Below are 23316 nucleotides of genomic sequence, written 5' to 3'. Positions count from 1 at the left end.
TTGCCTATTCATTCATTGATTCACTCGTATCCAAATCCATTTGAAAAAAAGCTCACTGATCAGGTCAAATAGGCCTATTGATATGCGATTAAAATTTGATTAATTGAGATTAATTAATCACAAATCCTCCAATTAATTAGATGTTTTTTTAAGTCCCAACCCTATTCTTTATAGATCTAGCTTCAAATAAAAAATCTAAAAAAGGTTAAATGTGTCAGATCGCACCGTATCGTATCGAATCGCATCGAATCGCCTCAAATTCTACAAAATCGAAATCGCATCGAATTCCACCGAATCGAATCGAATTCGAATCGTTCTGTGTATAAATGTATCGTCTCTGAATCGCATCGTAGCCCATGCATATCGATACGTATCGAATCGTCTTGTAAAGGAGAGATGCACACCCCTAGTATTTATTCTACAGGAGACTTCAGATTAATATAATGTCATTTATTCTACAGGAGACTTCAGATTAATATAATGTTATTTATTCTATTGGAGACTTCAGATTAATATAATGTCATTTATTCTATAGGAGACTTCAGATTAATGTAATGTAATTTATTCTACAGGAGACTTCAGATTAATATAATGTCATTTATTCTATAGGAGACTTCAGATTAATATAATGTCATTTATTCTACAGGAGACTTCAGATTAATATAATGTCATTTATTCTTTAGGAGACTTCAGATTAATATAATGTTATTTATTCTATAGGAGACTTCAGATTAATATAATGGTATTTATTCTACAGGAGACTTCAGATTAATATAATGGTATTTATTCTACAGGAGACTTCAGATTAATATAATGTCATTTATTCTACAGGAGACTTCAGATTAATATAATGTCATTTATTCTATAGGAGACTTCAGATTAATATAATGTAATTTGTTCTACAGGAGACTTCAGATTAATATAATGTTATTTATTCTATAGGAGACTTCAGATTAATATAATGGTATTTATTCTACAGGAGACTTCAGATTAATATAATGTCATTTATTCTACAGGAGACTTCAGATTAATATAATGTCATTTATTCTATAGGAGACTTCAGATTAATATAATGTTATTTATTCTATAGGAGACTTCAGATTAATATAATGTAATTTATTCTACAGGAGACTTCAGATTAATATAATGTTATTTATTCTACAGGAGACTTCAGATTAATATAATGTCATTTATTCTATAGGAGACTTCAGATTAATATAATGTTATTTATTCTATAGGAGACTTCAGATTAATATAATGTAATTTATTCTATAGGAGACTTCAGATTAATATAATGTCATTTATTCTATAGGAGACTTCAGATTAATATAATGGTATTTATTCTACAGGAGACTTCAGATTAATATAATGGTATTTATTCTATTGGAGACTTCAGATTAATATAATGTTATTTATTCTACAGGAGACTTCAGATTAATATAATGTTATTTATTATACAGGAGACTTCAGATTAATATAATGGTATTTATTCTACAGGAGACTTCAGATTAATATAATGTCATTTATTCTATAGGAGACTTCAGATTAATATAATGTCATTTATTCTACAGGAGACTTCAGATTAATATAATGTAATTTATTCTATAGGAGACTTCAGATTAATATAATGTCATTTATTCTATAGGAGACTTCAGATTAATATAATGGTATTTATTCTACAGGAGACTTCAGATTAATATAATGGTATTTATTCTATTGGAGACTTCAGATTAATATAATATTATTTATTCTACAGGAGACTTCAGATTAATATAATGTTATTTATTATACAGGAGACTTCAGATTAATATAATGTAATTTATTCTACAGGAGACTTCAGATTAATATAATGTCATTTATTCTATAGGAGACTTCAGATTAATATAATGTCATTTATTCTACAGGAGACTTCAGATTAATATAATGTAATTTATTCTACAGGAGACTTCAGATTAATATAATGTTATTTATTCTACAGGAGACTTCAGATTAATATAATGTCATTTATTCTATAGGAGACTTCAGATTAATATAATGTAATTTATTCTACAGGAGACTTCAGATTAATATAATGTCATTTATTCTACAGGAGACTTCAGATTAATATAATGTCATTTATTCTATAGGATAAATAAGTCCAAATACAGTATTTCCACAGCTAATTTTTGGTGAAAGCGCTCCTTGGCGTTGCTGAAATGGTGAATATTTTCAGCTCCATCCATAGTTTTAAAGAATTAAATGTTTATTCTGTATTCTCTTTTTTGATAGCTTGTTGTGCAGAGTCTGGTGTTCATAAGACAATAATAATAACATGCTTCTTTCTCTGTTGGTGTTGTCAACAAACACAAGAAACAAGCAGCCTAAATTGCAATGGGTTCAATCTATGAACTAACCTTCAGTAATTAAATAATGTATCTATAATTAATGGGTTAATTATTATCCATTTTAAGTTATTTCAAAGTACATTGTGTGGTCTGTTATATATTTATGTTACCGGTATATATATATTTTTTTAACCCTATTTTCAAATATAACTTTCCTCAACTCAACCCTACAATAGGTAATTAATTTAAGGCAGCAGAGGAAATATACTGTGGTTCTAGGCCCGTTACTGATTTTGTCCACTTGAGGGCGACAGAGACCGTATAATAAAAACGGATTCAGCTCTGTCTTTCACAATCTGAGAAAGATTCAATAAAAAGAGGTTAGGTTTAGGGCTTAGTGTTTCAGATTAATATAATGTTATTTATTCTACAGGAGACTTCAGATTAATATAATTTTATTTATTCTACAGGAGACTTCAGATTAATATAATGTCATTTATTCTACAGGAGACTTCAGATTAATATAATGTCATTTATTCTACAGGAGACTTCAGATTAATATAATGTTATTTATTCTACAGGAGACTTCAGATTAATATAATGTCATTTATTCTATAGGAGACTTCAGATTAATATAATGGTATTTATTCTACAGGAGACTTCAGATTAATATAATGTCATTTATTCTACAGGAGACTTCAGATTAATATAATGTAATTTATTCTACAGGAGACTTCAGATTAATATAATGTTATTTATTCTTTAGGAGACTTCAGATTAATATAATGTCATTTATTCTACAGGAGACTTCAGATTAATATAATGTTATTTATTCTACAGGAGACTTCAGATTAATATAATGTCATTTATTCTACAGGAGACTTCAGATTAATATAATGTTATTTATTCTACAGGAGACTTCAGATTAATATAATGTCATTTATTCTATAGGAGACTTCAGATTAATATAATGTTATTTATTCTATAGGAGACTTCAGATTAATATAATGGTATTTATTCTTTAGGAGACTTCAGATTAATATAATGTAATTTATTCTACAGGAGACTTCAGATTAATATAATGGTATTTATTAGTGGTGTCAAAAAATATCGATATGAATCGATAATCGATTTTAACATTAACGATGCGACTACATCGATGCACGTGTGTCTGGATCGGTCAAAATAGCGCCTGCATCGGACGTTGGTTCGATCCTAAAGCTGCGAATCGATATAATTCAACTAACTGCGGGAAAAACACAGATGTACAAGCCCAAAGCGCTGTGCATTGCGACGGGTAGATAGCTTGTAGATCTGCTACTTCCAGCGCAGGACGGGCGCATGCTTATGATGACGCTCTATATGCATCAGCAGCCAGCAACAACAGACGAGCACTATTGCAGCATGAACCACTCGTTGTCAGACGGAATACACACGCAGATACGAGTCACGACACAGCATTATTGCACATCTGTGCTTTGCCTTTCATCCACGCTTCTATAGCCTTTTACATTTAATTTCCCATCCACGGGCACAAGCAACGTGATATCAACAGCTTCCACCCGATCTGGATGGTCGTGTTGTTTCTGACGAGGGTAGCAACTAGTTAGCATGGGAGCTAACATTAGTTTAACTCTGGTCCATATCGTTAGAAGGAGTCCTCCTTAATAACTCTATGGTCCATTCGTTCCCCAACCCTCACACTCGATGCTGCGTTTACACAGGCAGACACAAAGACGAATGGGAATATCATTTGGAGCAGGCCGAGCAGCTACTGTACACGTCTGTTTGCATCGACAGTATGACTGTATCGTTGCGTCTGGTTTCACTGTCCACAGCAGGCAGACCTGTCAAAACAATGCACTTCCCAAAGCTCAGAGATATGCCACCACCTATAAATTCAAACCCAGAATGTCTTTCCCCAGCTATCTCATTCCACTTTCATTTATTTTATTCCATAGTCTCTCTTATAAAGTTGTTTTTATTAGTTTTCTAATGTTCCCCTTGAAAAGCGTCTAAAAAGTACTCAGAGAAGCATTATATAAATAATAATATTATCACTATTATTATTACTACTTTTTGAATTGCCTATTCATTCATTGATTCACTCGTATCCAAATCCATTTGAAAAAAAGCTCACTGATCAGGTCAAATAGGCCTATTGATATGCGATTAAAATGTGATTAATTGAGATTAATTAATCACAAATCCTCCAATTAATTAGATGTTTTTTTAAGTCCCAACCCTATTCTTTATAGATCTAGCTTCAAATTAAAAATCTAAAAAAGGTTAAATGTGTCAGATCGCACCGTATCGAATCGCATCGAATCGCATCGAATCGCCTCAAATTCTACAAAATCGAAATCCCATCGAATTCCACCGAATCGAATCGAATTCGAATCGTTCTGTGTATAAATGTATCGTCTCTGAATCGCATCGTAGCCCATGCATATCGATACGTATCGAATCGTCTTGTAAAGGAGAGATGCACACCCCTAGTATTTATTCTACAGGAGACTTCAGATTAATATAATGTCATTTATTCTACAGGAGACTTCAGATTAATATAATGTTATTTATTCTATAGGAGACTTCAGATTAATATAATGTCATTTATTCTATAGGAGACTTCAGATTAATGTAATGTAATTTATTCTACAGGAGACTTCAGATTAATATAATGTCATTTATTCTATAGGAGACTTCAGATTAATATAATGTCATTTATTCTACAGGAGACTTCAGATTAATATAATGTCATTTATTCTTTAGGAGACTTCAGATTAATATAATGTTATTTATTCTATAGGAGACTTCAGATTAATATAATGTCATTTATTCTACAGGAGACTTCAGATTAATATAATGTCATTTATTCTATAGGAGACTTCAGATTAATATAATGTTATTTATTCTATAGGAGACTTCAGATTAATATAATGGTATTTATTCTACAGGAGACTTCAGATTAATATAATGTAATTTATTCTACAGGTGACTTCAGATTAATATAATGGTATTTATTCTACAGGAGACTTCAGATTAATATAATGTCATTTATTCTACAGGAGACTTCAGATTAATATAATGTCATTTATTCTATAGGAGACTTCAGATTAATATAATGTAATTTGTTCTACAGGAGACTTCAGATTAATATAATGTTATTTATTCTATAGGAGACTTCAGATTAATATAATGGTATTTATTCTACAGAGACTTCAGATTAATATAATGGTATTTATTCTACAGGAGACTTCAGATTAATATAATGTCATTTATTCTATAGGAGACTTCAGATTAATATAATGTCATTTATTCTATAGGAGACTTCAGATTAATATAATGTAATTTATTCTACAGGAGACTTCAGATTAATATAATGTAATTTGTTCTACAGGAGACTTCAGATTTATATAATGTTATTTATTCTATAGGAGACTTCAGATTAATATAATGGTATTTATTCTACAGAGACTTCAGATTAATATAATGGTATTTATTCTACAGGAGACTTCAGATTAATATAATGTCATTTATTCTATAGGAGACTTCAGATTAATATAATGTCATTTATTCTATAGGAGACTTCAGATTAATATAATGTTATTTATTCTACAGGAGACTTCAGATTAATATAATGTCATTTATTCTATAGGAGACTTCAGATTAATATAATGTAATTTATTCTACAGGAGACTTCAGATTAATATAATGGTATTTATTCTACAGGAGACTTCAGATTAATATAATGTCATTTATTCTATAGGAGACTTCAGATTAATATAATGTCATTTATTCTATAGGAGACTTCAGATTAATATAATGTTATTTATTCTACAGGAGACTTCAGATTAATATAATGTCATTTATTCTATAGGAGACTTCAGATTAATATAATGTCATTTATTCTACAGGAGACTTCAGATTAATACAATGTCATTTATTCTACAGGAGACTTCAGATTAATATAATGTCATTTATTCTATAGGATAAATAAGTCCAAATACAGTATTTCCACAGCTAATTTTTGGTGAAAGCGCTCCTTGGCGTTGCTGAAATGGTGAATATTTTCAGCTCCATCCATAGTTTTAAAGAATTAAATGTTTATTCTGTATTCTCTTTTTTGATAGCTTGTTGTGCAGAGTCTGGTGTTCATAAGACAATAATAATAACATGCTTCTTTCTCTGTTGGTGTTGTCAACAAACACAAGAAACAAGCAGCCTAAATTGCAATGGGTTCAATCTATGAACTAACCTTCAGTAATTAAATAATGTAACTATAATTAATGGGTTAATTATTATCCATTTTAAGTTATTTCAAAGTACATTGTGTGGTCTGTTATATATTTATGTTACCGGTATATATATATTTTAACCCTATTTTCAAATATAACTTTCCTCAACTCAACCCTACAATAGGTAATTAATTTAAGGCAGCAGAGGAAACATACTGTGGTTCTAGGCCTGTTACTGATTTTGTCCACTTGAGGGCGACAGAGACCGTATAATAAAAACGGATTCAGCTCTGTCTTTCACAATCTGAGAAAGATTCAATAAAAAGAGGTTAGGTTTAGGGCTTAGTGTTTCAGATTAATATAATGTTATTTATTCTACAGGAGACTTCAGATTAATATAATGTTATTTATTCTACAGGAGACTTCAGATTAATATAATGTAATTTATTCTGCAGGAGACTTCAGATTAATATAATGTCATTTATTCTACAGGAGACTTCAGATTAATATAATGTCATTTATTCTATAGGAGACTTCAGATTAATATAATGTTATTTATTCTTTAGGAGACTTCAGATTAATATAATGTAATTTATTCTACAGGAGACTTCAGATTAATATAATGGTATTTATTAGTGGTGTCAAAAAATATCGATATGAATCGATAATCGATTTTAACATTAACGATGCGACTACATCGATGCACGTGTGTCTGGATCGGTCAAAATAGCGCCTGCATCGGACGTTGGTTCAATCCTAAAGCTGCGAATCGATATAATTCAACTAACTGCGGGAAAAACACAGATGTACAAGCCCAAAGCGCTGTGCATTGCGACGGGTAGATAGCTTGTAGATCTGTTACTTCCAGCGAAGGACGGGCGCATGCTTATGATGACGCTCTATATGCATCAGCAGCCAGCAACAACAGACGAGCACTATAGCAGCATAAACCACTCGTTGTCAGACGGAATACACACGCAGATACGAGTCACGACACAGCATTATTGCACATCTGTGCTTTGCCTTTCATCCACGCTTCTATAGCCTTTTACATTTAATTTCCCATCCACGGGCACAAGCAACGTGATATCAACAGCTTCCACCCGATCTGGATGGTCGTGTTGTTTCTGACGAGGGTAGCAACTAGTTAGCATGGGAGCTAACATTAGTTTAACTCTGGTCCATATCGTTAGAAGGAGTCCTCCTTAATAACTCTATGGTCCATGCGTTCCCCAACCCTCACACTCGATGCTGCGTTTACACAGGCAGACACAAAGACGAATGGGAATATCATTTGGAGCAGGCCGAGCAGCTACTGTACACGTCTGTTTGCATCGACAGTATGACTGTATCGTTGCGTCTGGTTTCACTGTCCACAGCAGGCAGACCTGTCAAAACAATGCACTTCCCAAAGCTCAGAGATATGCCACCACCTATAAATTCAAACCCAGAATGTCTTTCCCCAGCTATCTCATTCCACTTTCATTTATTTTATTCCATAGTCTCTCTTATAAAGTTGTTTTTATTCGTTTTCTAATGTTCCCCTTGAAAAGCGTCTAAAAAGTACTCAGAGAAGCATTATATAAATAATAATATTATCACTATTATTATTACTACTTTTTGAATTGCCTATTCATTCATTGATTCACTCGTATCCAAATCCATTTGAAAAAAAAGCTCACTGATCAGGTCAAATAGGCCTATTGATATGCGATTAAAATGTGATTAATTGAGATTAATTAATCACAAATCCTCCAATTAATTAGATGTTTTTTTTAAGTCCCAACCCTATTCTTTATAGATCTAGCTTCAAATTAAAAATCTAAAAAAGGTTAAATGTGTCAGATCGCACCGTATCGTATCGAATCGCATCGAATCGCATCGAATCGCCTCAAATTCTACAAAATCCAAATCGCATCGAATTCCACCGAATCGAATCGAATTCGAATCGTTCTGTGTATAAATCTATCGTCTCTGAATCGCATCGTAGCCCATGCATATCGATACGTATCGAATCGTCTTGTAAAGGAGAGATGCACACCCCTAGTATTTATTCTACAGGAGACTTCAGATTAATATAATGTAATTTATTCTACAGGAGACTTCAGATTAATATAATGTTATTTATTCTACAGGAGACTTCAGATTAATATAATGTTATTTATTCTATAGGAGACTTCAGATTAATATAATGTCATTTATTCTACAGGAGACTTCAGATTAATATAATGTCATTTATTCTATAGGAGACTTCAGATTAATATAATGTTATTTATTCTTTAGGAGACTTCAGATTAATATAATGGTATTTATTCTACAGGAGACTTCAGATTAATATAATGTAATTTATTCTACAGGAGACTTCAGATTAATATAATGGTATTTATTCTACAGGAGACTTCAGATTAATATAATGTCATTTATTCTACAGGAGACTTCAGATTAATATAATGTCATTTATTCTATAGGAGACTTCAGATTAATATAATGTCATTTATTCTACAGGAGACTTCAGATTAATATAATGTTATTTATTCTATAGGAGACTTCAGATTAATATAATGGTATTTATTCTACAGGAGACTTCAGATTAATATAATGTCATTTATTCTACAGGAGACTTCAGATTAATATAATGTCATTTATTCTATAGGAGTCTTCAGATTAATATAATGTTATTTATTCTATAGGAGACTTCAGATTAATATAATGTCATTTATTCTACAGGAGACTTCAGATTAATATAATGTAATTTATTCTACAGGAGACTTCAGATTAATATAATGTCATTTATTCTACAGGAAACTTCAGATTAATATAATGTTATTTATTCTACAGGAGACTTCAGATTAATATAATGTCATTTATTCTATAGGAGACTTCAGATTAATATAATGTTATTTATTCTATAGGAGACTTCAGATTAATATAATGTAATTTATTCTATAGGAGACTTCAGATTAATATAATGTAATTTATTTTATAGGAGACTTCAGATTAATATAATGGTATTTATTCTACAGGAGACTTCAGATTAATATAATGGTATTTATTCTATAGGAGACTTCAGATTAATATAATGTTATTTATTCTACAGGAGACTTCAGATTAATATAATGTTATTTATTATACAGGATACTTCAGATTAATATAATGGTATTTATTCTACAGGAGACTTCAGATTAATATAATGTCATTTATTCTACAGGAGACTTCAGATTAATATAATGGTATTTATTCTACAGGAGACTTCAGATTAATATAATGTCATTTATTCTATAGGAGACTTCAGATTAATATAATGTAATTTATTCTACAGGAGACTTCAGATTAATATAATGTCATTTATTCTATAGGAGACTTCAGATTAATATAATGTATTTTATTCTACAGGAGACTTCAGATTAATATAATGTTATTTATTCTACAGGAGACTTCAGATTAATATAATGTCATTTATTCTATAGGAGACTTCAGATTAATATAATGTCATTTATTCTACAGGAGACTTCAGATTAATATAATGTCATTTATTCTACAGGAGACTTCAGATTAATATAATGTAATTTATTCTATAGGATAAATAAGTCCAAATACAGTATTTCCACAGCTAATTTTTGGTGAAAGCGCTCCTTGGCGTTGCTGAAATGGTGAATATTTTCAGCTCCATCCATAGTTTTAAAGAATTAAATGTTTCTTCTGTATTCTCTTTTTTGATAGCTTGTTGTGCAGAGTCTGGTGTTCATAAGACAATAATAATAACATGCTTCTTTCTCTGTTGGTGTTGTCAACAAACACAAGAAACAAGCAGCCTAAATTGCAATGGGTTCAATCTATGAACTAACCTTCAGTAATTAAATAATGTAACTATAATTAATGGGTTAATTATTATCCATTTTAAGTTATTTCAAAGTACATTGTGTGGTCTGTTATATATTTATGTTACCGGTATATATATATTTTAACCCTATTTTCAAATATAACGTTCCTCAACTCAACCCTACAATAGGTAATTAATTTAAGGCAGCAGAGGAAACATACTGTGGTTCTAGGCCTGTTACTGATTTTGTCCACTTGAGGGCGACAGAGACCGTATAATAAAAACGGATTCAGCTCTGTCTTTCACAATCTGAGAAAGATTCAATAAAAAGAGGTTAGGTTTAGGGCTTAGTGTTTCAGATTAATATAATGTTATTTATTCTATAGGAGACTTCAGATTAATATAATGTCATTTATTCTACAGGAGACTTCAGATTAATATAATGTCATTTATTCTATAGGAGACTTCAGATTAATATAATGTCATTTATTCTATAGGAGACTTCAGATTAATATAATGTAATTTATTCTATAGGAGACTTCAGATTAATATAATGTAATTTATTCTACAGGAGACTTCAGATTAATATAATGTCATTTATTCTACAGGAGACTTCAGATTAATATAATGTAATTTATTCTGCAGGAGACTTCAGATTAATATAATGTCATTTCTCACTTCACTTTGCAGTTGTTCTGTCCCCTGTACCATGTTGATCTGTATTGTATTGTATTGTGTTTTTGTATGGTCATGGTGTTGGGTGCCTATATGCACACATGTGTGCCTATATGCACACATGGCATCAACGCATGGTGTTACTGTTGTGTGCAGGCACACTACACTTTGTCTTTCTTTTATCTGTATTGTACTTTGTTTTTGTATGGACGTAGTGTTGGGTGCTTGCACATATGCACACATGGCATCAACGCATGGTGTTGTGTGCAGGCGCCCTACACTCTGTCTTTCTTTTATCATTCATTTTTTAAGAGCCTGCCCAACAGGGACTACAGATGAAATTTAGTTTCGGCTAACTCTGGCCCATTTACATTGATGTGAAAAGTGACATGTTGATTAATGAGCTTTGTCCCTGTCAAATAAATAAATAAATAAATATTCTACAGGAGTCTTAGACTTCAGATTAATATAATGTTATTTATTCTTCAGATTAATATATTATTTATTCTACAGGAGTGGGAGACTTCAGATTTATTAATATAATTTATTCTACAGGAGTGGGAGACTTCAGATTAATATAATATATGAATATATTGTATTCTCCAGGAGTGGGGGACTTCAGATTAATATAATATATTAATATAATTTATTCTCCAGGAGTGGGGGACTTCAGATTAATATAATATATTAATATAATTTATTCTACAGGAGTCTTAGACTTCAGATTAATATAATATATGAATATAATGTATTCTCCAGGAGTGGGGGACTTCAGATTAATATAATATATTAATATAATATATGAATATAATGTATTCTCCAGGAGTGGGGGACTTCATATTAATATAATGTATTAATATAATATATTAATATTATATATTAATATTATATATTAATATAATGTTTTCTACAGGAGTGGGAGACTTCAGATTAATATAATATATTAATATAATGTATTAATATAATATATTAATATAATGTATTCTCCAGGAGTGGGAGACTTCAGATTAATATAATATATTAATATAATATATTAATATAATGTATTCTACAGGAGTGGGGGACTTCATATTAATATAATGTATTAATATAATATATTAATATAATATATTAATATTATATATTAATATAATGTTTTCTACAGGAGTGGGAGACTTCAGATTAATATAATATATTAATATAATGTATTAATATAATATATTAATATAATGTATTTTCCAGGAGTGGGGGACTTCGGGGTGTCGGACCTCTCCTTCCTCCCAGATCCGTGTCCTCTTCCGTCGGAACAGAAGAAACGATGTCTGAACGAGAAGGAGCGTCTCCTCTACGCTCCCATGTCTGGAGTGGGCGGAGTCGTCTATGACAAGGACGCCGTTTACATCGACCTGCCCACCAATCAGAGCCAAGAACAGGTAACATGTGATCTACAAGCTCATGTGACTCAACCAGTATGATGACACGACATCTAGGACATGAAGATTAACCCATTCTGGGCGGGAATCCCTTTTGGTGTTTTAACTAAGCATTATGTTATACTTTAGCTATTGAAAAATAGCAGATCTACAAGCTCATAGCGCGCGCTACAAGCTTGTAGATTTGCTATTTTTCTTTTTAATCGTGAAAATGCGGCACAAATCTTTGAATATATATTCTTTCAGAAGACTTCAGGCCTAAATGGGTTAATGTGACTGGTTTAGTAAACTCTGGGCTTAGGAGGAAATCCATCCCACCAGTCTCAGTATACTCTCTTCTGATTGGTTTAGGGATGATCAGTAAACTCTTCTCTCATTGGCTTAGAATGATCAGTAAACTCTTCTCTCATTGGTCTAGGAGGAAGTCCGTCCCACCACAGAGCTGGTCCAGTCTCTTCTGGACACCCACGCTACGCTGGACGTCAAGATGGCCGCCAGCCAGGTGTCATTGTTCACTGGCTCCTCCTCCCTCGACCCTGCAGACCAATACCAGAACAGCAGGTATAGACACACGCCCACCTCATTAGCATAGGGCACACCCCCATCCATTCACCAAGCGGGCAGAGACAATTTACAACTAATAATTCAGCTCTAAATGAGTCGACTGAAAATAAATTAAAATCTTTTGACCTTTTTATGTGTTGACAAAATGAGGTTTAACTGATTTAACATGAATCAGGCATTTGAATGACGTGTACGCAAGTGGAACTATCTAGTAAGTGATTTATCATGAAGAATCAGGCATTTGAATGACATGTAGGGAGGACTCTATAGTAGGGTTTAATGCCGGGATCCCGGGATTACGGGCCTCCCGGTTATAGGGCATGCAAATTCCCGACCAAAATTTTATTCTGGACCCGTCATCCCGGAGGTGTTGTTTTTTCTTGTTAGAAATTACACTAAAGGAGTTTTCACACAGTGCACGTTCTTTCCCCAGCTGATCTATGAGTGCTCAAATGTCCAATCTGAACCCTCCCATCATTTTCAAACATGTTTGATGATATTTATATGGAATTATGGATCACACTGGGCTGTAACGGGGAGTCAGCGGGACCCAACGTAAATGTTGGTGGCACGGGCGGTATTTAAATACCTGCGGGCGGACACGGGTGGTCAAGATAAAATCAGCGGGACTCCGCGAATCCTGCATCCTCCCGCAATTAACCAGATACAGAGCTTATTATACACTTTAGCAAAATAATGAATGTCTGAGGAGAACGTATAATTTCCTGTCTGCGCTGGACAGGCAAAGCACAGAGTCACTCTCTCCAGAACTGTGTTGGACATCTTCAGGCACGTTCCCAAAGCTGCTAGCCTGGATAAGCCAGACCAATCAGCCGTTGGCAAAAACAAAAGATTGACAAAGCTTGTCAATCATTTAGCCCAATCAGCCTCTGTGAGAACTGAGAAGTGTGTTTTACCCATAGAGTATTAAAAGGAGGGTTTTACCGACGAAGCGAGGAGTTTCCTTTCCCCGTGATGGACATTATCACTTCTAAACCCCTTTTGGCTTTTGCCTGCATGTGTGCGTCACTCAGCAGTCAGCAATAACGTGAAACGGAACACAAACAAAGATGAGTAGCCTATAGGCTACAATTTGTTTTATATAGTAACCACCAGCACGCAACCCCCCCCCCCCCCCCCCTCTCTCTCTCTAATAATCACTAATCATCAGTGTGCTGTGCTGCGCACTGGCCGTGCTGGCTATTTTAACACCCAATCGGACTTTTCATAAAGTACAAAGCGGGATGATCAAATTCTCTGCAGTGGAGAAGGGGGCCCAGGCCCAGCACCACTGCTCAAAAGACCTACAGCTAAATGTGAAAGAAAGATGTGAGGTCGTTTATTCCCCCCCCACCCCCCCCCCCCGTGCTTCGACAGTCACATTAGTGCAAAAAAAGTGTCACGTTTTCTGAATAGCGTAGTAGGCCTATAACATTATTTTATTGCAGGCTATATGTTCATATTTCGTTCAAATAAAACGTTTTCAACCAAGAAATATCAATTCTATTGAACATATGAAGTATCTATACATATAAATGCATTTTGGTGGGCACTTTTTTTCCTTCTCTTGTTTTTTTTCTGACGGGAATTCCCGCGGGAGCCCGGGAAAAGGTCCGCAAATTCCCGGGAATTAAAATGAGCCAAATCCGGGAAAAAATTAAACCCTACTCTATAGTGGGCTCGAAAAGGACTCGATAAGGAACCGGCTTGATAAGGTGATCGTTAGCGAGCTCCATCCCTGCTCTGAACCCCAAATTGCTCCTGATGTGCAGGTTGGTGCCTTGCATGGTTTCCTCCACCATCGGTGTGTGAATGTGTGTGTGAATGGGTGATCTATGTAAGTGTGTGTGTGTGTGTGTGTGTGAATGGGTGATCTGTGTGTGTGTGTGTGTGTGAATGGGTGATCTGTGTGTGTGTGTGTGTGTGTGTGTGTGTGTGTGTGTGTGTGTGTGTGTGTGTGTGTGTGTGTGTGTGTGCGTGTGTGTGTGTGAATGGGTGATCTATGTAAAGGTGTGTGCATGTGTGTGTGTGTGTGTGTGTGTGTGTGTGTGTGTGTGTGTGTGTGTGTGTGTGTGAATGGGTGATCTATAAGGTGTGTGAATGTAGAATTGTGAATTGTAGATCTGATATTTTTGGCCAAGAGATTTGATGTTGGTTATTTTCTCAATAAATGCCATTTTCTACAGAATGTAACGATAAAATATAAAATCATACATTTGTGATGTTCGTGAGATTTAAATGTTTCTGCTAATATGCTAATAGGGAGGAGGGGCTACAGGAGAACGTGGTGTGGGATCCAGCCAATCAGAGGGAGAGGAGGAAGGTGGTCTTTGCTGAAGATGAGGAGGAGGAGGATGAAGACGGAGGAAGCAGCGAGGAAGAGGAGGTAACAGTCCCGCCCCCTTTCATGACCACGCCAGGCCCAGTCCCGCCCCCTTTCATGACCACGCCAGGCCAGCCCCGCCCCCTTTCATGACCACGCCAGGCCCAGGAAATTAATCCCAATGCATTTTTCCCTCATAGACATTTCAAAAAGTATTTATTTAAAGACCTTATAAGCGTCGTACGAAGACAACTCGAGTTGTGACAAATCATGACAACAAACTTTGTTGGACCAAACAAACTATTACAAAGAAGAAAAACAACAAAAAAAGTCTTGTAACCTGCCTGATAACCTGATAAAACGTCGAAACATCCGACCGTAACAAGTCAACAATGAAACAGTGCCTGAAACAGGCATTACCTCAAATTATCAAAATATATAATCCAAAGTAGCAATTGCTGTAAACCAGGGATGTCAAACTGAAATACACAGTAGGCCAAAATAAAGAAATTGGTACAAGTCGAGGGCCGGACTGTGTTTCAACACACGGGACATTTTTGGGGAGAGGGGTAGCTGAAAGTTGACCACAAGTGATATACTTTCACTGCTGATCAATAGTGAAGAGAAGACGCATGCTTGCGGACTTGTAGTATTATGGTGGTCCGTGCAATATACCAGAGGGCCAGTTCTAATACTAATTAAATATATCATCCCGCGGGCCAAAGATAATTAATTCACGGGCCTAATTTGGCCCCCGAGCCTTGAGTTTGACATATATGCTGTAAACGAAAGGCATTTTGCTTCTCTTAAAATTGAACTGAAACTCAGATGTGAAAAAACACTCTCTATAGTTCTATTATGGAACTATAAACTAAATAATGGTAGTCCTAAAAGTAACAGTTTGGCTCCCATTCAAAGCAGAACACACTGTCAAGTGTAAACGAACGGCATTTTGCTTCTCTTGCCGTAAAATTAACTGAAATAAAGCGTCATTTAATCGAGGCTTTATGACAGCAGCGATATCGCAGTGCTTGCTGCGAGGCGCACCCGTTGGCTCGCGGACCAACCAAAGGGGGCACTATTTGAGGAATAACACAATAGTCATCCCTATTAGTCACACAATAATCAGTGCAATATTATAGTTGTCAGTGCAGAAAATATTAACAGAGGCATTACTTCTCTTCTCTTAACGTAACTAAATATTAACAGAGGCATTACTTCTCTTCTCTTAACGTAACTAAATATTAACAGAGGCATTACTTCTCTTCTCTTAACATAACTAAATATTAACAGAGGCATTACTTCTCTTCTCTTAACGTAACTAAATATTAACAGAGGCATTACTTCTCTTCTCTTAACCTAAATAAATATTAACAGAGGCATTACTTCTCTTCTCTTAACGTAACTAAATATTAACAGAGGCATTACTTCTCTTCTCTTAACCTAAATAAATATTAACAGAGGCATTACTTCTCTTCTCTTAACGTAACTAAATATTAACAGAGGCATTACTTCTCTTCTCTTAACATAACTAAATATTAACAGAGGCATTACTTCTCTTCTCTTAACATAACTAAATATTAACAGAGGCATTACTTCTCTTCTCTTAACGTAACTAAATATTAACAGAGGCATTACTTCTCTTCTCTTAACATAACTAAATATTAACAGAGGCATTACTTCTCTTCTCTTAACCTAAATAAATATTAACAGAGGCATTACTTCTCTTCTCTTAACGTAACTAAATATTAACAGAGGCATTACTTCTCTTCTCTTAACATAACTAAATATTAACAGAGGCATTACTTCTCTTCTCTTAACGTAACTAAATATTAACAGAGGCATTACTTCTCTTCTCTTAACATAAATAAATATTAACAGAGGCATTACTTCTCTTCTCTTAACATAACTAAATATTAACAGAGGCATTACTTCTCTTCTCTTAACGTAACTAAATATTAACAGAGGCATTACTTCTCTTCTCTTAACATAAATAAATATTAACAGAGGCATTACTTCTCTTCTCTTAACATAAATAAATATTAACAGAGGCATTACTTCTCTTCTCTTAACATAAATAAATATTAACAGAGGCATTACTTCTCTTCTCTTAACATAAATAAATATTAACAGAGGCATTACTTCTCTTCTCTTAACATAACTAAATATTAACAGAGGCATTACTTCTCTTCTCTTAACATAAATAAATATTAACAGAGGCATTACTTCTCTTCTCTTAACGTAACTAAATATTAACAGAGGCATTACTTCTCTTCTCTTAACAACTAAATATTAACAGAGGCATTACTTCTCTTCTCTTAACGTAACTAAATATTAACAGAGGCATTACTTCTCTTCTCTTAACATAACTAAATATTAACAGAGGCATTACTTCTCTTCTCTTAACATAAATAAATATTAACAGAGGCATTACTTCTCTTCTCTTAACGTAACTAAATATTAACAGAGGCATTACTTCTCTTCTCTTAACAACTAAATATTAACAGAGGCATTACTTCTCTTCTCTTAACGTAACTAAATATTAACAGAGGCATTACTTCTCTTCTCTTAACATAACTAAATATTAACAGAGGCATTACTTCTCTTCTCTTAACATAAATAAATATTAACAGAGGCATTACTTCTCTTCTCTTAACGTAACTAAATATTAACAGAGGCATTACTTCTCTTCTCTTAACATAACTAAATATTAACAGAGGCATTACTTCTCTTCTCTTAACCTAAATAAATATTAACAGAGGCATTACTTCTCTTCTCTTAACATAAATAAATATTAACAGAGGCATTACTTCTCTTCTCTTAACCTAAATAAATATTAACAGAGGCATTACTTCTCTTCTCTTAACATAAATAAATATTAACAGAGGCATTACTTCTCTTCTCTTAACATAAATAAATATTAACAGAGGCATTACTTCTCTTCTCTTAACGTAACTAAATATTAACAGAGGCATTACTTCTCTTCTCTTAACATAAATAAATATTAACAGAGGCATTACTTCTCTTCTCTTAACCTAAATAAATATTAACAGAGGCATTACTTCTCTTCTCTTAACCTAAATAAATATTAACAGAGGCATTACTTCTCTTCTCTTAACGTAACTAAATATTAACAGAGGCATTACTTCTCTTCTCTTAACGTAACTAAATATTAACAGAGGCATTACTTCTCTTCTCTTAACGTAACTAAATATTAACAGAGGCATTACTTCTCTTCTCTTAACCTAAATAAATATTAACAGAGGCATTACTTCTCTTCTCTTAACGTAACTAAATATTAACAGAGGCATTACTTCTCTTCTCTTAACATAAATAAATATTAACAGAGGCATTACTTCTCTTCTCTTAACATAAATAAATATTAACAGAGGCATTACTTCTCTTCTCTTAACATAAATAAATATTAACAGAGGCATTACTTCTCTTCTCTTAACATAAATAAATATTAACAGAGGCATTACTTCTCTTCTCTTAACGTAACTAAATATTAACAGAGGCATTACTTCTCTTCTCTTAACCTAAATAAATATTAACAGAGGCATTACTTCTCTTCTCTTAACATAACTAAATATTAACAGAGGCATTACTTCTCTTCTCTTAACATAAATAAATATTAACAGAGGCATTACTTCTCTTCTCTTAACGTAACTAAATATTAACAGAGGCATTACTTCTCTTCTCTTAACATAAATAAATATTAACAGAGGCATTACTTCTCTTCTCTTAACATAACTAAATATTAACAGAGGCATTACTTCTCTTCTCTTAACGTAACTAAATATTAACAGAGGCATTACTTCTCTTCTCCTAACATAACTAAATATTAACAGAGGCATTACTTCTCTTCTCTTAACATAACTAAATATTAACAGAGGCATTACTTCTCTTCTCTTAACATAACTAAATATTAACAGAGGCATTACTTCTCTTCTCTTAACATAACTAAATATTAACAGAGGCATTACTTATCTTCTCTTAACATAACTAAATATTAACAGAGGCATTACTTCTCTTCTCTTAACGTAACTAAATATTAACAGAGGCATTACTTCTCTTCTCTTAACGTAACTAAATATTAACAGAGGCATTACTTCTCTTCTCTTAACGTAACTAAATATTAACAGAGGCATTACTTCTCTTCTCTTAACATAACTAAATATTAACAGAGGCATTACTTCTCTTCTCTTAACATAACTAAATATTAACAGAGGCATTACTTCTCTTCTCTTAACATAACTAAATATTAACAGAGGCATTACTTATCTTCTCTTAACATAACTAAATATTAACAGATGCATTACTTCTCTTCTCTTAACGTAACTAAATATTAACAGAGGCATTACTTCTCTTCTCTTAACGTAACTAAATATTAACAGAGGCATTACTTCTCTTCTCTTAACCTAAATAAATATTAACAGAGGCATTACTTCTCTTCTCTTAACGTAACTAAATATTAACAGAGGCATTACTTCTCTTCTCTTAACATAAATAAATATTAACAGAGGCATTACTTCTCTTCTCTTAACATAAATAAATATTAACAGAGGCATTACTTCTCTTCTCTTAACATAAATAAATATTAACAGAGGCATTACTTCTCTTCTCTTAACATAAATAAATATTAACAGAGGCATTACTTCTCTTCTCTTAACGTAACTAAATATTAACAGAGGCATTACTTCTCTTCTCTTAACATAAATAAATATTAACAGAGGCATTACTTCTCTTCTCTTAACCTAAATAAATATTAACAGAGGCATTACTTCTCTTCTCTTAACCTAAATAAATATTAACAGAGGCATTACTTCTCTTCTCTTAACATAACTAAATATTAACAGAGGCATTACTTCTCTTCTCTTAACATAAATAAATATTAACAGAGGCATTACTTCTCTTCTCTTAACATAACTAAATATTAACAGAGGCATTACTTCTCTTCTCTTAACGTAACTAAATATTAACAGAGGCATTACTTCTCTTCTCCTAACATAACTAAATATTAACAGAGGCATTACTTCTCTTCTCTTAACATAACTAAATATTAACAGAGGCATTACTTCTCTTCTCTTAACGTAACTAAATATTAACAGAGGCATTACTTCTCTTCTCTTAACATAACTAAATATTAACAGAGGCATTACTTCTCTTCTCTTAACGTAACTAAATATTAACAGAGGCATTACTTCTCTTCTCTTAACATAAATAAATATTAACAGAGGCATTACTTCTCTTCTCTTAACCTAAATAAATATTAACAGAGGCATTACTTCTCTTCTCTTAACATAAATAAATATTAACAGAGGCATTACTTCTCTTCTCTTAACATAACTAAATATTAACAGAGGCATTACTTCTCTTCTCTTAACATAAATAAATATTAACAGAGGCATTACTTCTCTTCTCTTAACATAACTAAATATTAACAGAGGCATTACTTCTCTTCTCTTAACATAAATAAATATTAACAGAGGCATTACTTCTCTTCTCTTAACGTAACTAAATATTAACAGAGGCATTACTTCTCTTCTCTTAACATAACTAAATATTAACAGAGGCATTACTTCTCTTCTCTTAACAACTAAATATTAACAGAGGCATTACTTCTCTTCTCTTAACATAAATAAATATTAACAGAGGCATTACTTCTCTTCTCTTAACGTAACTAAATATTAACAGAGGCATTACTTCTCTTCTCTTAACATAACTAAATATTAACAGAGGCATTACTTCTCTTCTCTTAACAACTAAATATTAACAGAGGCATTACTTCTCTTCTCTTAACATAACTAAATATTAACAGACGCATTACTTCTCTTCTCTTAACGTAACTAAATATTAACAGAGGCATTACTTCTCTTCTCTTAACATAACTAAATATTAACAGAGGCATTACTTCTCTTCTCCTAACATAACTAAATATTAACAGAGGCATTTCTTCTCTTCTCTTAACATAAATAAATATTAACGGAGGCATTACTTCTCTTTTAACAACTAAATATTAACAGAGGCATTACTTCTCTTCTCTTAACCTAAATAAATATTAACAGAGGCATTACTTCTCTTCTCCTAACGTAACTAAATATTAACAGAGGCATTACTTCTCTTCTCTTAACATAACTAAATATTAACAGAGGCATTACTTCTCTTCTCTTAACGTAACTAAATATTAACAGAGGCATTACTTCTCTTCTCTTAACAACTAAATATTAACAGAGGCATTACTTCTCTTCTCTTAACAATACTAAATATTAACAGAGGCATTACTTCTCTTCTCTTAACAACTAAATATTAACAGAGGCATTACTTCTCTTCTCTTAACATAAATAAATATTAACAGAGGCATTACTTCTCTTCTCTTAACATAAATAAATATTAACAGAGGCATTACTTCTCTTCTCTTAACAACTAAATATTAACAGAGGCATTACTTCTCTTCTCTTAACATAACTAAATATTAACAGAGGCATTACTTCTCTTCTCTTAACAACTAAATATTAACAGAGGCATTACTTCTCTTCTCTTAACAACTAAATATTAACAGAGGCATTACTTCTCTTCTCTTAACAACTAAATATTAACAGAGGCATTACTTCTCTTCTCTTAACAACTAAATATTAACAGAGGCATTACTTCTCTTCTCTTAACAACTAAATATTAACAGAGGCATTACTTCTCTTCTCTTAACAACTAAATATTAACAGAGGCATTACTTATCTTCTCTTAACAATACTAAATATTAACAGAGGCATTACTTCTCTTCTCTTAACATAAATAAATATTAACAGAGGCATTACTTCTCTTCTCTTAACATAAATAAATATTAACAGAGGCATTACTTCTCTTCTCTTAACGTAACTAAATATTAACAGAGGCATTACTTCTCTTCTCTTAACAACTAAATATTAACAGAGGCATTACTTCTCTTCTCTTAACAACTAAATATTAACAGAGGCATTACTTCTCTTCTCTTAACATAAATAAATATTAACAGAGGCATTACTTCTCTTCTCTTAACGTAACTAAATATTAACAGAGGCATTACTTCTCTTCTCTTAACAACTAAATATTAACAGAGGCATTACTTCTCTTCTCTTAACAATACTAAATATTAACAGAGGCATTACTTCTCTTCTCTTAACATAAATAAATATTAACAGAGGCATTACTTCTCTTCTCTTAACATAAATAAATATTAACAGAGGCATTACTTCTCTTCTCTTAACAACTAAATATTAACAGAGGCATTACTTCTCTTCTCTTAACAACTAAATATTAACAGAGGCATTACTTCTCTTCTCTTAACATAACTAAATATTAACAGAGGCATTACTTCTCTTCTCTTAACATAAATAAATATTAACAGAGGCATTACTTCTCTTCTCTTAACATAAATAAATATTAACAGAGGCATTACTTCTCTTCTCTTAACGTAACTAAATATTAACAGAGGCATTACTTCTCTTCTCTTAACATAAATAAATATTAACAGAGGCATTACTTCTCTTCTCTTAACCTAAATAAATATTAACAGAGGCATTACTTCTCTTCTCTTAACGTAACTAAATATTAACAGAGGCATTACTTCTCTTCTCTTAACGTAACTAAATATTAACAGAGGCATTACTTCTCTTCTCTTAACGTAACTAAATATTAACAGAGGCATTACTTCTCTTCTCTTAACGTAACTAAATATTAACAGAGGCATTACTTCTCTTCTCTTAACCTAAATAAATATTAACAGAGGCATTACTTCTCTTCTCTTAACGTAACTAAATATTAACAGAGGCATTACTTCTCTTCTCTTAACATAAATAAATATTAACAGAGGCATTACTTCTCTTCTCTTAACATAAATAAATATTAACAGAGGCATTACTTCTCTTCTCTTAACATAAATAAATATTAACAGAGGCATTACTTCTCTTCTCTTAACATAAAT

General features: G+C 32.5%; 1 protein-coding gene across 3 annotated transcripts in view; it reads left to right on the top strand.

Annotated features, from left to right (window-relative positions):
* bms1 (BMS1 ribosome biogenesis factor) overlaps positions 1–23316 on the top strand; it is a 68661-nt gene that overhangs the window by 14276 nt on the left and 31069 nt on the right. For all 3 annotated transcript variants that reach the window (XM_080788546.1, XM_080788548.1, XM_080788547.1), the window contains exons 8-10: positions 12279–12469; positions 12888–13030; positions 15296–15419. In XM_080788546.1, coding sequence (XP_080644672.1) covers positions 12279–12469; positions 12888–13030; positions 15296–15419 — 458 coding nt within the window. The remainder of the gene's footprint in view (positions 1–12278; positions 12470–12887; positions 13031–15295; positions 15420–23316) is intronic.

This window comes from Protomyctophum bolini, assembly GCF_963924005.1.
Source record: "Protomyctophum bolini genome assembly, chromosome: 18".
Taxonomy (NCBI): domain Eukaryota; kingdom Metazoa; phylum Chordata; class Actinopteri; order Myctophiformes; family Myctophidae; genus Protomyctophum; species Protomyctophum bolini.
The sequence above is the reverse complement of the archived record's forward strand: the minus strand, read 5'-3'. Positions and strand labels throughout refer to the sequence as shown.